The 16,516-nt window shown below is 37.4% G+C and overlaps 1 protein-coding gene across 1 annotated transcript in view; it reads right to left on the bottom strand.

The window, feature by feature from the left end:
- The window catches only part of LOC148851838 (glucose-inhibited division family A protein), a 58,626-nt gene extending 43,651 nt beyond the window's left edge, over window positions 1–14,975 (bottom strand). The window contains exon 1 of the mRNA XM_088947182.1: window positions 14,548–14,975. Within this exon, the coding sequence (XP_088803308.1) occupies window positions 14,548–14,749 (202 nt within the window). The 5' untranslated portion in view covers window positions 14,750–14,975. The remainder of the gene's footprint in view (window positions 1–14,547) is intronic.
- Between the last annotated feature and the right edge of the window lie 1,541 nt (window positions 14,976–16,516).

Genomic DNA, 16,516 nt, shown 5'->3' with positions numbered 1-16,516 from the left:
GCAATTCTCCTTGGAAAGCCATTCATGACCTACTACCAATCTTCATTCCTAATATCAGGTATGACTTGAATTCCGATAACTCCATAAAATTTTGGGAACAAACCTGGGTGGGGAGCATACAAAGTTTCCATCTTTGTATGCTCTTTCTGATTTGAAAAATGAGCCGATCTCGTCTTTCACCACCCCGTCCTCTTCCACTTCTGGAATTGGGTGGAACTTGGGTCTAAGAAGGGACTTGAAGGACTCAGACTTCGACTGTATTTCGAGCCTTCTTGCACTTCTTGATAACGTTGTCTTAGACCCCACTAGGGCAGATTCTAAAATTTGGACACCTACCCCCAATGGCATTTTGTCTTGTGCTTCGTTCTTCAAAGTCTTAAGTCAGTCCACCAGTCCTACCTTGTCCCCTTTCCCTATTGGTGAGGTTTGGTGCAGAGCTATACCTCCTAGGGTTGGTAGTTTTTGTTGGGAAGCCTATCTGGAAAGAATCAACACAGGTGATCCACTCCAAAAGAAGAGACCCAATACTTGCTTGTCACCTAAGTGGTGTGTTCTGGGTAAAGCAGATGGGGAGACTGGTCACCTAATGGTGTCTTGCCACTTCGCGAGGTCATTGTGGGATTGGGCTTTCTCCTTATTTGGGTGCAGCTAGAATCCCCCATCAGACATGCAGGGCCTTTTCTCACCTTCCTTTTTCAGGTGGCGGTTAAAAAGGGGAAGGACAATGTGGAGAGGACAAAGGGCTGCAGTATGTTGGACACTGTGGGAAGAAAGAAACTCCAGGATCTTTTCAGAAACTCAGAGAGGAACAACATATCTGAGGGCTATCATACATTTTAGGGTGGTACAGTGGCTGAAATCTTTGGAAATATTCACAGATTACACTGTGGATGACATGTTGAGGAAGTGGGGTGAAATTGCAAATTGCACGCAGACCAAGTCAGTAACGAGTGTGGCTTGGACCCCCCCACCCAGTGGATTCTTGAAATTAAACTTTGATGGATGCAGTAGGGGAAACCCGAGACAATCGGGGATCGGGGGTGTTTTTAGAGATGAAAATGGGGTCATCTCTGCTATGTTCTCAGGCCCAATTGGAGTGGGTGACTCCCTTAGAGCTGAGATATGTGCAGTTATGGAAGGAGCCCGAAAAGCCAAGGAATTGAACATCAAGAAACTTATAATTGACGGGGATTCAGAGGTGGTGATAGGGTGGCTGACTAAAGATCAAAATGATTTATGGAAGTATAATAATGAGAAGAGGAAATTCAAATGGCTGGTGCGGGAGATGGAAGTTAAGACATGTTGGATTAGAAGATCAGCTAATTCCCTAGTTGACGGTTTAGCAAAACAAGGGGCAGAAAGGGATTCTTTGTTTTGGGCTAAGCTGTAATGTTAGTGTATTTGTCTTTGTTTTTTCTTTTTTCATTTCTTGAAGTTCTTTGTGACTCTTGGAAGATAAGTGTGTTTGTCTTCCACTTGTAAATTTTCTACTGATGAATTAATGAAAGTGTTATTGATAAAAAAAAAAATACAGCATATTAATATAGATTATTCCATTAATAATTTCTATTTAATATTTCAAATAAAATATTTATAAAAAGAATTAACAAAATATAAAAACAAAAGAATAAATTAATTACTTTATAATATAAAACATAAAATATTTTTCAAGTAATAAAATATTAACAAGTTAGTAATTTTTAAAATATTTATTAAAATCAGAAAATGTTTATTAAATTTTATAATGAACCATATTCTAAATTTAATATAAAAATCAGAATAAATTTAATAAATTTTATACTAAATCATAATTTATTATAAATTTAGTATTAAAAATCATAATAAATTCATTAAGTTTTATAAGAAATCAGAATTTATCATAATCTTAATACTGCAAAAAGGAGAATCAGTTTATTAAATTTATAATAAAACATAATGTATTATAACTTTAATATTTAAAAAATCGGAATAAATGTATTTCTATTTACTAGTGTGAAATAAATATATTAGAATTTATAATAAATCAGAATTAAAAATAAGAAAAGAAAATATCAGATAACCTTGTAAAAACATCAAAATGCATAATAAATCAGTAAATCGTCATTTACTAATTTGTTATTGATCTTAGTTTCTTAGCTTTATATAATGGTTGGGAATAAGATAATAGTCTAGAAATATGTATTAATGCTTCTTTTATCATTTTACAAAATATCTTTGCATATTTCCACATATTTCATAATATTTCCACAATGTCTCTAATTTTTACAATATTTCCCCTCGACATTTCTGACATGTCCTATATTTTGGTAAGTGACATTTCCATCGACATCGACATTTTAAACCTTGTGAGAAATGGATGCAAGATAACTAAACAGTTATTGAATGGTTGGTAAATTCTATGCAGCCCCACATAAGTCAGCATTATCTTTGGATGACTTCAGCCAAGGAGATTTGGGATGGTGTTACAGAAACATATTCTCAGAAATTGGATGTTGCAAGGGCCTACAAACTGAAGAATAATGTGAAAAATCTGAAACAGGGGGAGAAGAGTGTAAATGTCTACTACTCAATGTTGAAGTCACTATGGCAGGAGATTGATGTTATGGAAGTAGTTGTATGGGAAAGCACCAAGGATGTAGAGAAATTCAAGAAATTTGTGAAAAGAAATAGGGTGTTTGAGTTTCTTACAGGACACAACCCTGAATTTGATATTAAGAGATAGAATATTCTAGCTAAGGATGAAGTAACACTTGCTCAAGCATACTATGGTGAGTAGTGAAGAGAGCAAGCGACAGGTACAATTATAGGGTCCACCACCTCCAGAACAATTTTGTGCATGCATAAAACCAAAGGGGCCAATTGAGAAGAAAGAGGTGATAATGTGAACAATGCAAGAAACCAAAACATACTAAGGATACTTGTTGGAAACTTCATCCAGATAGGTTTCAGAACAACAACTTTAAGAAAAGTGGTCAGTCTGGAAAGCCCAAGAATGCAAATGTTGCTACAGCATCTGAAGGTGTAAATAGAGAAAGTGAAGAAAAATCTGTTGTGGAGCAGCTAGTAGCAGTGAAGGCAGAAGTTGAGAGATATGGTAGGTTAATTAATCACTTAGAGACTACTGTTGCAACTTCCTCCTCTGGTAACACCTCTTCATCCGCATTTGCCCATTTAGGTATTCGTGCTTCTGCAAATCATGCTACAACCTCAGGTAATCGTAGAATTCCTTGGATTATACATTCTGGTGCATCAGACCATATGACCAGCATATCTAACCTTTTATGTTCATACCAGCTCCTCTCTGATAGAGAGAAGATTTCCCTTGCCGATGGGTCTCTTGCTCCCATCTCTGGTAAAGGGAATATTAGAGCCTCCGACTCCCTTGTTTTGTCCTTTGTCCTTCATGTTCCCAAACTTAACACCAACCTTTTATCTATTAGTAGCTTAACTAAATCAATGAATTGCAGCATAACCTTCTTTCTTACTCATTGGGAGTGGCCATGAAACAAATGGAATATATTTGTTGGATATCCCTGATGAAGTCCTAGACCACCTAGTGGAGTAGCTTTGGAGTCTTATCTCATCAGAGTCAATTGATAGAGTCATGTTATGTCATTTGAGATTTGATCATTTGTCTTTTTCAACTTTGAGTTATTTGTTCCCAAAAATGTTTAAGGGAACATCCCTATTGAGTCTTCATTGTGAGTCATGTGAACTTGCAAAACATTGTAGACAATCTTTTTGATTGGCCGCTTCATCAATTCGATGTTAAAAATGCTACTTTTGATTGGTTGCTTCATCAATTCAATGTTAAAAATGCTTTCTTGAATTGGGGCCTACATGAAGAGGTCTATATGTCTTTACCTCCAGGGGTGTATGGAAAGGAGATGCAAGGGAAAGTCTATAAACTGAAGAAGTCCCTTTATGGCCTTAAGCAATCACCTAGAGCTTGGTTTGATAGATTTCGAGCTGCCCTTGTTACTTTTGGGTACATATAGACTCAGTCTAATCATACCCTGTTTGTTAAGAAGAGAGTTTCTTTAGTGACTCTTCTAATTATCTATGTTAATGATATTGTGGTTACTGGTAATGATACTTAAGAAGTTACTCATCTCAAAAGATTTCTTAACACTGACTTTGAGATTAAAGACTTGGGTGAACTTAGATATTTCTTGGGGATTGAAGTTGCAAGGTCTAAGGATGGTATCTTCATTTCTCAACGTAAGTATGTTCTTGATCTTCTTGTAGAGACTGGCAAACTTGGTGCTCGACCAGCTTCCAGTCTGATAGACCTAAATCATAAGCTGTCAGCTATTGATGGTGAACTGTTGATTGATAGGGGATTGTTCCAGCTCATGCATTCTCCCAGAGATACGCATTTAGCAGCTGCTATGAGGGTCTAAAAGGGACTCCAGGGAAAGGTATCTTGTTTGCTAAGCATGGACACATGAAGCTGGAAGCATACACTGATGCTGACTGGGCTGGATGTATTGATGATAGGAGGTCCACTTTAGGTTACTGTGCTATGGTGGCAGGGAACATTATATCATGGAGGAGTAAAAAGCAATCTGTAGTGGCTAGATCCTCGACTGAAGTAGAGTACAGGGCAATGGCACATGGAGTTTTTGAACTTTTGTGGTTGAGATCACTTTTAGAAGAATTTGGTATAAACTGTGAGAAGCCAATGATGTTATATTGTGACAACCAAGCCATTATCAACATTGCACATAGAAGCTGACAGGCACTTTATACGAGTAGAAAATCAAGACTGTAATCAGTCTTGAATCCTAAAAGGTTTTAGGTTTGCAAAACAGAAATGAAAGTGAGAGAAAGGAGAGAGAATAGAAGAGAAACAAGAGAACACAAGTTGTTGAAAGGAGGGACAGATTCTTACTGATCTGCCGCTGCCACTCTCTTAATATTTATAGGTTATGTTTAGTACATAATGGAAAGGACACATCTGCCCTTGGTACTTACATAATAAAAAAAAGTAAATAAAAACTGAAATAAATAACAACTGAATTAACAAACTGACTCAAACTGACACTACTATAACTGAAACAAATAACTACACTGTTGTCCTACGAACACAGTGGGGACCACTGCAGTGGGGCCCACATCAGTGTTCTCTACACTCCCCCTCAAGTTAGGAGTAGATATCTATCATGCCCAACTTGGATAGGTTTGTCTCTAACTTCTTCCTTGGTACAGCCTTGGTGAGGATATCCGCGAGCTGCATATTAGATGTGATGCACGGAAGACACACTTCTTGTGATGTGACCCTTTCTCGCACAAAATGTCGATCAACTTCGATATATTTAGTTTTGTCATGCTGCACTGGGTTGTGGGCTATATTAATAGCTGTCTGATTATCACAATACAGCATTAAGGGCTTTTCATAGTCAATACCCAACTCTTCAAGTAGTGACCTCAGTCATAAGATTTCAGCCACTCCATTAGCCATTGACCTGTATTCCGCTTCAGCACTGGAGCGGGAAACAACACTCTACTTCTTACTCCTCCAAGAGACAAGGTTACCTCCCACCAGGGCACAATATCCAGAGGTAGACATTCTGTCATCAACACTTCCAGCCCAATCGGCATCTGTATAGACTTCCACCCTCATGTGATTATTGTTCTTGAGCAATATACCTCTACCCGGGCATCTCTTCAAGTATTGTCATCAACACTTCCCGCCATTCTGTCATCAACACTTCTAGGGGAGTGCATGTACTAGCTAACAACACTAACTGCATAGCTGATATCCGACCGAGTGAAGCAGAGATATAGAAGCTTTCCAACCAACCGTTGGAACATAACTTTGTCTTCAAGAGGCTCCCCACCCTCTGCACTAATCTTGTGATTTTGTTCGATGGGTGTATCGGTCGGCTTAACACCCAACTTTCCAGTTTCCGCCAACAGATCTAGAACATATTTTCTCTGAGAGATAAAAATCCTCTGCTTTGATCTAGCAACCTCAATACCCAAAAAGTACCGTAGTGCACCAAGATCTTTCACCTCAAACTCTTGATGAAGGAGCTGTTTGAGGGACTCGATCTCATGACTGTCATTTCCTGTCACCACAATATCATCAACATATACTGCTAGTAGTGTTAGAGAGGACTCCACCCTCTTGATGAATAGTGTATGATCTGACTGGGCCTGTACACAACCAAACCTTCCAAGGGCTAATCTGAACCTACCAAACCAGGCTCTAGGTGACTGCTTCAAACCATACAATGCCTTGTTCAGTCGGCAAACCTTCTTACCTGTCTCTGTATCATAGAATCCAAGAGGCAACTGCATGTAAACCTCTTCTTGTAAGACTCCATTCAAAAAGGCATTTTTAACATCCATCTGAAATAGGGGCCAAGAATGATTTGCTACAAGGGATAACAAAACTCGAATGGTGGTCATCTTGGCTACTAGGGCAAAGGTCTCCAAATAGTCTATATACCATAAGTCTGAGTGAACCCCTTTGCAACCAGTCGGGCTTTGTACCTTTCAATAGAGCCATCAGCATTATGCTTCACAGTGAACACCCATCTACATCCCACCGGTTTCTTTCCTTTTGGTGGGTCAACCAGTGCCCAAGTATTATTCTTCAACAGGGCATCCATTTCAACTTGCATTGCATCTTTCCATTCCGAAACTAATAAGGCTTCTTGTACTGTTCTTGGAATAGGGACATCGGCAATGGAAGTGAGATAGGACCGGTAAGATGGTGATAGACGATCATAGGATAAGAACTGTGAGATGTTGTGAGCTGTAGAAGTGGTGCAATGCCGTTTCCCTTTGCGAATGGCAATAGGGAGATCAAGGTCATCCACAGGAGGGGAAGCGGCAACAGTGAGAGGTATCTCAGTAGGCTCTAGATCTGGAGGCGCAGAAGGAACTGGAGCTGGCCGGGACTACCGAAGACTAGGATCAACCTGCCTGCACCGCCTGTGATAGACTCTCAACTCCGGCTCCCTCTAACCACCCTCACCACTACAACCTTCATTACCCATTGGAATAGGTAAAGGAACAGCCCCACTTCCACCCTCACTGCTCTCCCCCTGAGGAAAGAAACTCAAAACAGCCCCACTCTCACTGCTCTCCCCCTGAGGAGAAACCCTAGGATAATAGGGTGTCTCCTCAAAGAATGTGACATCCATGGAGACAAATCGTTTCCCTGAAACTGGATCATAGCAACAATAACCCTTTTGAGTTTGTGCATAACCAAGAAAAATGCATTTGGAGGCCTTAGGTTCAAACTTGGAATGATGAGGCCCGAGAAACTGAACGAAACAGGTACAACCAAAGGTTTTAAGCGGAACAATGAACAACTCGTCTGGGTATAGAAGGGAAAAGGGGGTTCTCATATCAAGGACCCGGAAAGGAACTCGATTAATGAGATAAACTACCGTGAGGATAGCATCACCCCAGAAGTGAATAGGTACATTGGAGGTAAACATAATACTTCTAGCCACCTCCAAGATATGCCTATTCTTCCTTTCGGCAACGCCGTTCTGCTGTGGTGTATAAGGGCAAGTGCTCTGGTGAATAACTCCATGGCTAAGAAGGTAGGAGGTAAATGGATGAGCAAAGTATTCCTTTGCATTTCCAGATCTAAGGACTTTGATTTTGATCCCAAACTGAGTGAGAACCATCTGATGGAAGTTTTGGGTCAGAGCAGGAACCTCATCCCGAAAACGCATAAGATAGACCCAAGAAAACCGGGTATGGTCATCAACAAACAGTAGAAAATATCTGTACCCACCCATAGAAGAGATATGATATGGCCCCCAAACATCAATATGCACAATATCAAAAGAAGAATTACTCCTTTTATTACTTAAAGAATAAGAGGTTCTACAATGTTTGGCAAACTCACAACTCTCACACCTCAACTTTGATAACTCAACAGACTCAAATAAAGCAGGAAACAAACTCTTCAAAGACTTAAAAGACAAATGACCTAATCGGTTATGCCAAAGCATAACCGAACTCACAGACTGGGAAACAAAAGACTTCTTGTCCACTGACTCCTCCCGACGAGAACTCTCTCCAAGCAAATAGATCCCATTCGTCTCACAGCTAGTCCCAATCACCTTCCTCGTCTCCAAATCCTAAAAAACACATCGGTCAGGGAAAAAGGTTACTGAACAGTTCATGTGTTTGGTAATACTACTAACTGAAAGTAGGTTAGTATCAAGCTTAGGAACATGCAAGACAGAAGATAAAGAGATAGTATCCGATAACTTGATGTCCCCCTTGCCCGAAATGGGAACAAGAGAGCCATCAGCAATGGATACTCTATCTCGACTAGAAGACAAGTGATAAGAAGTGAACAAAGATGGCGAGCTAGTCATATGGTCAAATGCACCTGAATCTATTACCTAGCAGTGATCAGTATTACCTGGAGCTGAAGCATGTTAAGCTGAGGCTCGAGTACCTGAATGTGCAAATGCAGATGTGGCAGGAGCTGATGGTGACTGAGATGGCTGAGTTGAACTCCCAACTTCCTTTTCCAAATGTATGAGGGCAGCCCGAACAGCAGCTAAAGTCTCCAGGGATGTGCCTGATGAGGATGTTGAATCAGTGTTCACTGCCATATGAGCATTACCCTTCTTATTTCTTAGTTTTGCTGGGACCAAGTGAGGATGTAGCTTCCAACAAGTATCTTTTGTGTGCTTGGGTTTCTTGCAATGTTCACATACTAGATCCCGTTTATCTTCCTTCTTCCTGTCCCTTTCTGAGTCACCCCCTGGCTTGGGTTTAATAGCTGTCAAGGCTGGGAAAGAGGGCTGAGGTTGCATCATGACTTTCCTCCTGGTCTCTTCACTATGCACCAGAGAGTATGCTTGAGAAAGGGTCACACTATCTCTTGTCAATATCTGTTGTCGCACAATGTCATATTCTGAATTCAAACCAGCCAGAAACTCAAATACCCTATTCGTCTCAACTTGCTTTCTGTGAGTCTGTGCATCTTTGGGACTCTCCCACTCAAGGGTCTCTAGATGGTCAATCTAATGCCACAAGGATTTCAAGGTAGAGAAGTAAACAGAAACTGGCTTCTCTCCTTGTTTAAGGTTGTTCACCTCACACTTCAGTTCATAGGCTCTGGCAACATTAAGGGGTTGGGAATAGGTTTCTTTCACAACATCCCATATCTCTTTGGTTGTCTTTGCCCACAAGTAATTTCGGCTGATATGTGGCTGCATAGAATTACACAGTCATGCCATAACTAAATAGTTCTCTTGAACCCACTTGGTGTATGTTGGGTCCTCCTTGGAAGGTTCTTTCACATCTCCCAAGAGGTAACCCAGTTTTCCCCTTCCTCCAATAGCCATCATGGCTGATTGCGCCCACTCCAAATAATTCAACCCATCAAATCTCATAGTTGTAATCTGAAACCCGGTTTCAGATACACTACCATAACTGTGGTTTCCAAAACTACTTTCTCCCTGACCCTTAAACTCCATCTTTGATAAAGATTCAATGGCTACAAACTGTTAGAGCAATTATACCAGAAAACATAGTCAAACAAGTAAGTCTGAAATCTTATCCGAAACCAACACAAATCTGATCTTATCTGAAATCTGATCTAATCCGATCTGAAACCAACCCAAATCTGATCTGAAATCAATCGCCTATCACAGTATATGCAAGAAATCAACTCAAATCTGATCTGAAATCAATCGGCATGCACAGTACCAGACAACCTATCAATCTGAGATGCTATTTTCTGAAATCGCTACTGTGGGGCCCACTGCTGTGAGAGCAAAATTAGGGTTTCAACTGTAGTTCTGAAGTAAGTGCTCAGCTGCACTCTCCAAGCAGTCCGCACAAGTGGGACTTGTCGTAGGGCAATATGAAACCCTAAAAACTAATCACCTTTGAAGAGGGGGGTTCGGCCCAACAGTCAAACCCTAGAAACAAACTTAAACACAGTTCGGCAAGCCAAACCCTAGAACAAACTTTAACACAGTTCGGCCCCTCTTTCTAGATAGGTCCAACCTATCTCGACTGATTGCAGTCTCTGAAACTCAGTAAAAAAAAACTTACTTATGTACTTCGGTTTACTGTCTCTAGGGTTACCTAAACCCTAACCTTCGCTGCCTCTTCCTGATTACCAACTCTCTGCAAGCCGCGGCAAGTCTTCAACTGCTGCGAACCTCTCCTAGTAATCTCCAAGATTCAGCCACCGAAAAACTTCTTCAAAGCTTCCAGCCCTAGCTAATCCTCATGTGGTCGGCTGGACTAGACACACATGAGAAGCCCTAGATAGGCTCTGATACCAAGTAGAAGATCAAGACTGTAATCAGTCTTGAATCCTAAAAGGTTTTAGGTTTGCAAAACAGAAATGAAAGTGAGAGAAAGGAGAGAGAATAGAAGAGAAACAAGAGAACACAAGTTGTTGAAAGGAGGGACAGATTCTTACTGATCTGCCGCCGCCACTCTCTTAATATTTATAGGTTATGTTTAGTACATAATGGAAATGAAACATCAGCCCTTGGTACTTACATAATAAAAAAAAGTAAATAAAAACTGAAATAAATAACAACTGAATTAACAAACTGACTCAAACTGACACTACTATAACTTAAACAAATAACTACACTGCTGTCCTACGAACACAGTGGGGACCACTGCAGTGGGGCCCACATCAATGTTCTCTACAATACGGGAGAGAGTTGCTTCAAGAAAAGTGATGAACTTACAATTTATCTATAATTTTTGAGGACTTTAGCATGGATTTTTATGTCGGTTTTATTAATTTTTGCCTTAAATTAGCTTAATGCTAAGAATAAGTTCAGGGATAATTAATCCAAGAAAATGAAGGAAAAAGGCAAGAAAAGAAGGTTCAAAAAGACCAATTTCAGTCCAGCCCGGTCGTGGAAGCAAAAGAGAGCACTTCGGCCCAAGAAGAGCAAGTGAATTTCTTGAAAAAACCCAAGAAAAGAAAGCCTAGCTATGAGTAGAATTCGGCCCAACAAGGAAGGCCCATTCTCAGCCCAAAAGAGCAGCTCAATGTATAGATATCATGTGCTAAGAGAGAGCCTAAGTGCAGCCCAAATAGCAGCCCTTAGGAGGCTTTCAAGAGAGCTCTAGAAAGTTCAAGAAAGGGGTGTAATACACCCCATTCTAGAGGCTTCAAGAAGGGGCAAAAGCCCCCTTGAAAAACTATATAAGGAGGCCTCTAGGAGGGGGGAGAGGTGTTCAATTACTTGAGAGGAAGGCTCTCCCACTCTTAGAGGTTCAGCCATCTTGAGAGAAGAGAAGAGAAGAAGGCTAGGCGCAAGGAAAAAGAAGAAGAAGGGCTGAAGGAAGTTCAAGACAAGCAAGCTAGAAGAGAAGGTGAGTTCGAATTGAGGGTTTGTGATTCAAAGATCTTTTGTAATAAATCATTTGTAGTTTCATTCTCTTTTGATTTGAATTCAGTTTCTTTGTTATATTTTCTTTCTTCTTTCTCCTTGTTTCCATTCTTCCTTGATGTATTTCAGCTTGTAAAATTTCAGTTCAGCAATCTAATTCTTTTTTATTCATTCAAATGGTCATGAATTGTACTTGAAGTTTCTTGAATAAGGGTGTTATTGTAGATTAATTCGGCCAACTAACCTTCAAAACTCAGATCTGAATTCTCAGATCTGATATTGCAAGATCTGAATTGCTTGAAAGAGAATTCAGATCTGCAATTTTCAAATTGGCCGAATGGATCTAAAGCTTGGAATTACTAGAGTGCTTGAGAGAGACTCTAGGAATTCAGATCTACTATTCAAGAACTGAATTGAGTGCAAGGTTAGAGATAACTTGCACAATTCAGTTGGTGATCAATTCAGACTTGAATTGATGCCTTAGAAGTGTTTGAAGAAATGCATGCATGGGGATTAGATTCTTGCTAGAGATAGAAGAACCGTCACTCATGCATAGGATGAACATGCGCTTGAGAGAGGCTGTTCATGACCTTGGGGTTTCACCAACCCAAGGCTCAATCATGATTTATTCGAATGATCCAAATTGATAGATTGCTGAATTCTGAGATTGACATTTACTGCTTACTCTTCTAACCTGATTTGAAGGCAATTGGGCCAATGATTTAGATAGATTTTAATTTAAGATTTTTTTTAGCTTTCATTAAAGTTTTGATTTATTTGTTGATCAGATAAGAAGTGCTCAATTTAGTATTGGTAATTGTTTCCTAAATCCTCGTGGGAACGATACTTCACTCACTACTTTATTACTTGAACGGCTAGTGCACTTGCTAGTGTCACAATGAGCCACACATCAAAAAGTCTATCTGCCATTTATTGCTTCTTAAGAACAGTTGGTTGATGTTTTAACAAAAGGTATTCTTAAAGGAAAGCTAGTTCACTATATAAGCAAGTTGGGCATGATTGATATCTATGCTCAACTTGAGGGGGAGTGTAAAGAGACTAGGCCGAATGGGTCCTAGCCCATTTCTATCTTATTGATTAGTTTATTCTTGTTATTTGTTCTTAATGGGTCTTTAATTATTTTTTATGTTTTCTAAGTATGATGATGAGGTGGACGCCCACTTAAGGGAAAACTTGTAATTTATGTAATCTTAGTAAGATTAATAAAAGATTAGAGTGGAGAAAGAGGAGATTATCGAACTCCTTCTTTCTCCCTTCTTCTCCATTCTCCCTTCTTCTTCTTCTTCTTCTTCTTCTTGTCTTCTTCTTCTTCTCTTCCTCTTCTACTATAATCAGAAATATTTTTACTATTTTTTATTGGTCTAAATCAAATCTATTCTAACATTGGTTGTTGCCCCCTTATACATATCCTTAATTAGGTCTATATACCTGTTTTGAACCCTTTTCTTTTCCTAGACCCACCATATTATCTCTTTAAGAACTCTATCATAAGCCTTTTCTAGATCAATGAACACTAATATGGAGATCTTTCTTCTTCTCTCTAAATTTTTCTATCAATTGTCTCAAAAACAATGTATCTTCCATGGTTGATCTCCCTAGCATAAAGCCAAATTGCTTCTCCGATACACTTGTTTCAAGTCATAATACGTATTCATTTATTCTCTTCTTAATTATCAAAAAAAGAAAAAAATCATGGTGTGGCTCATGAGTTTAATCCCTCGATAGTTATTACAACTTCATATATCACCTATGTTCTTAAATATAGGCACCATACTGCTATTTCTCCAATCATTGATCATCCTCTTTTCTTTTAGTATCTTATTAAGTAGCTTAGTTAGCCAATATTACACCTACCTCTCCCATACACTTCCACACTTCTATTGGAATCCCATTGGGTCATAACGCCTTTCCTTTCTTCATCTTATTTACTACCTCTTTTACTTTAGTACATATAACTCTATTAGTATTCCTAGCTTTTCCTCTATTAGCACCCTCTCCTTGTTGTTAATTTAACAATTTTTCAAAATAGCTTTTCCATCTTTGTTTGATTTTTTCATCTTTTACCAAGATTCTTTGATCTTCATCTTTAATGCACCTAACATGGTCGAAACCTCTATATTTCCTTTCTCTCGACTTTGCTAGTTTATACATTCCTTTTTCTCCCTCTTTAGTGCCTAAATTATGGTGAAACTCATCATAAGCCCTATATTTAGCTTCATTCACTTTCTTTTCAACTTCCTTTCTTATGGTTTTAACAATAGTGTTGGACAAACTGAGGTATTCAATACTCTAGATACTAGATTACTTATTTCTTAAAAATTCATGTCATGAAGAAAAAATTTCTTCCAAAGACTATAAAGCACTGCTTTTATAATACTTAATTTGACAAAGCCTATACGAACTATATGGTCTTGGTTAAATGAATTTCATTTCACCATTAAACTCTGTCAAATGGCCATTTTGTTCGATCATGAGCCTCCAAATTAATTCACACTACTTCACCCTATGCCCTTTTAAAATATACCACCTGAATATATTTTATTAATTTATTTAAGAATTTAAAGAAAAACTTATGATGCAAAACAAAATGCATAACTAGGCAAAACACAACTGAGAAACTTAAACCACAATATGGATGCAGAACACAACAATAAGCTTAATTTCAATAAACCCCAAAGGTGAATGGATTTCAACAAGATTTTATCCATAGTTAGAAAGTAACCAAGAGCATTCATACGGTTTTCCGAACAACAAGATAACAATCATCTCCATATAACAAAACAAATCAGAGTAAAGTAAACTAACCAACTAGCTATATGTATTATAGGAAAACAATTACGTGCAGAAAAGCAGTCTGAAGAGGTTAGTAGTTCAAACAAAGAGAACTTTAAAAAAGATACACTTTCAGGGATATGAAAAGTAATTCAGATCAACTAATGCAATGACATATGAATAAATACCTTAACTTTCGACTTTCACTTAGATACTAACAACAACACTTTCGACTTCTTAAATAACTTAAATGAATAACCTAGCTGCATGATTCACCATTGACTTCTCCAATTTTCTTGATTATCCAATTTATGGGACATCGCAACTAAACTAGTGGATGCTCGATAAAATGACGGAGAGACACGGATAGAGAGCTAAACTTTCTTTGCAGTACCTCGAGAGCCCGACGCGACAATAGTGAGTTCCCGGGTAGGAAACCATCCGAAGAAACTGCAACTCCGGCGATATTTTCTTCGAACACATAATTGTCCAGGGCCTCCGGGCCTCTTCAGAACCGATGACGAGATTGGTGTGAACGGGGACAACAAACGAAAATGGCGGGAAACTCTAGTGACGTGAAGAGCAACGATCGCCATGGAACGATGAGTTGATTTCTGTACTTGGATTTTGGGTTCTAATTTGCCATTGTTGTGGAAAACATAAAAAGAGAGAGAGAGAGAGAGAGAGAGAGAGAGCGCCTCAGGCTTAGCTTGGGCTTTAGCAACATCCACTCATGGACGGACAAAAAACCGTGGCCACGGCTTCGCTCTCGACTCACAAAACGGCGAAATGATTCCGGTCCGGGTTTTAGACTGGGCCCAAATTGATTGTCGGCCTGTCTTTTATATATTTTATAATTAGCGGGGATCTGCGCGATGCATGAATTTTGTTAAGCGAAAGTCATGTAATAAATATATATAATTATTTTATATTTATAACTTTTAAAATAATTAATTAATGGGGACCTGTGGGATGAATGGAATTTGTTAAGTAAAAGCTAAATAATATAAATGTACAAAAGTATATAATTGTTTTATATTTTTAATATTTTAAATAATTAATAATTATTTTTATTTTATATATTATTTTCAAATTTTTTTATAATACAAAATAACAATAATTAATTTCAGTTAGAGTTGTTTATCAAACTAATGAAACTGACCAATTTGGTTTTCTAGTATTTCTGATCAATTTTGGTTCAACAATTTCTCAACCTGACCAGGTTGGACCATTTTTTCTTAGGCCATTTATAAACCAACCAAAATCGAATGGCCTGTCCATAGATATATTAATATTTTACATTTTAAATATAATTTTTTAATATGAGAAAGTGGGAAATTCCCATAAATATCATTGTAACTTTTTAAATTTAAACCTAATTTTTAAATTTAATTTTTTAAGATTAAATATGTTGAATTGATTAAACAAACAGGAAATCAACCCAAATCGATACAACTAGAGTTGTCCAGGTTTCACTAACGGTTAGCCAGTTTTGGGTGACTAACTCCCCATTTTAGCTAAAATTATTGAAAATTTATAGCAAAAATACACAATTATTGATAATATATTAATATTAAAAATAAATATTCAATAAATAACTAATAAAAATACAATACATACAATAATTAAAAAAATATAATAAATACAAAAAATATATATTAAATTAATAAACAAATAGTGTAATCCCAAATAATAGTTTAATCTCTAATAAATATTAATCAATAAATTATAACAAAAAAACAATAAATAGAATAAACTAAATTTAAAAGTTAATAACAATAGTTTAACCTCCGATAATTATTGAAATTTTATTGTTTAATAACCATAATTATTGAAAATATATTTATCACAAAAAACAATAAATAGTTAATAAAATAAAATAAATATTAATTTTAATATATATATAATAAATATAGATTAAGATTTTAAAATTATTATTAATAAATATTAAATGTTTTGAAAGTTATTTTCTAGAATTATTAATTGATATAAGTGAAATTAGTCATTTATGATATTATTTAGTTATTTAAATAATAATATCATTTAAATTTTAAAATATTAATTATTTATTGATTTTAGTAATCATAAAATTATAATTCATACTATTATTACATAATTTCATTATTAATTTTGTAAAATATTAAATTATTATTATATTGAATATTATGTTATAATTATTTTTGTACTTTAAGAACTTTTTAAAGTTCTTACAGGTTGCTCGCCACTTACAGGCAGCTCACCACTTACAGGCAGCTCGCCACCTACAAGCAACTCACCACTTACAGGTAGCTTGCCACTTACAAGCAGCTCGGCATAGGTAGCTCGCCACTTACAGGCAGCTCGCCACCTACAGGCAGCTCACC

The sequence above is a fragment of the Nelumbo lutea genome, chromosome 5 (genome assembly GCF_056320005.1).
Source record: "Nelumbo lutea isolate HS-2025 chromosome 5, American lotus-T2T, whole genome shotgun sequence".
Taxonomy (NCBI): Eukaryota; Viridiplantae; Streptophyta; class Magnoliopsida; order Proteales; family Nelumbonaceae; genus Nelumbo; species Nelumbo lutea.
The sequence above is the reverse complement of the archived record's forward strand: the minus strand, read 5'-3'. Positions and strand labels throughout refer to the sequence as shown.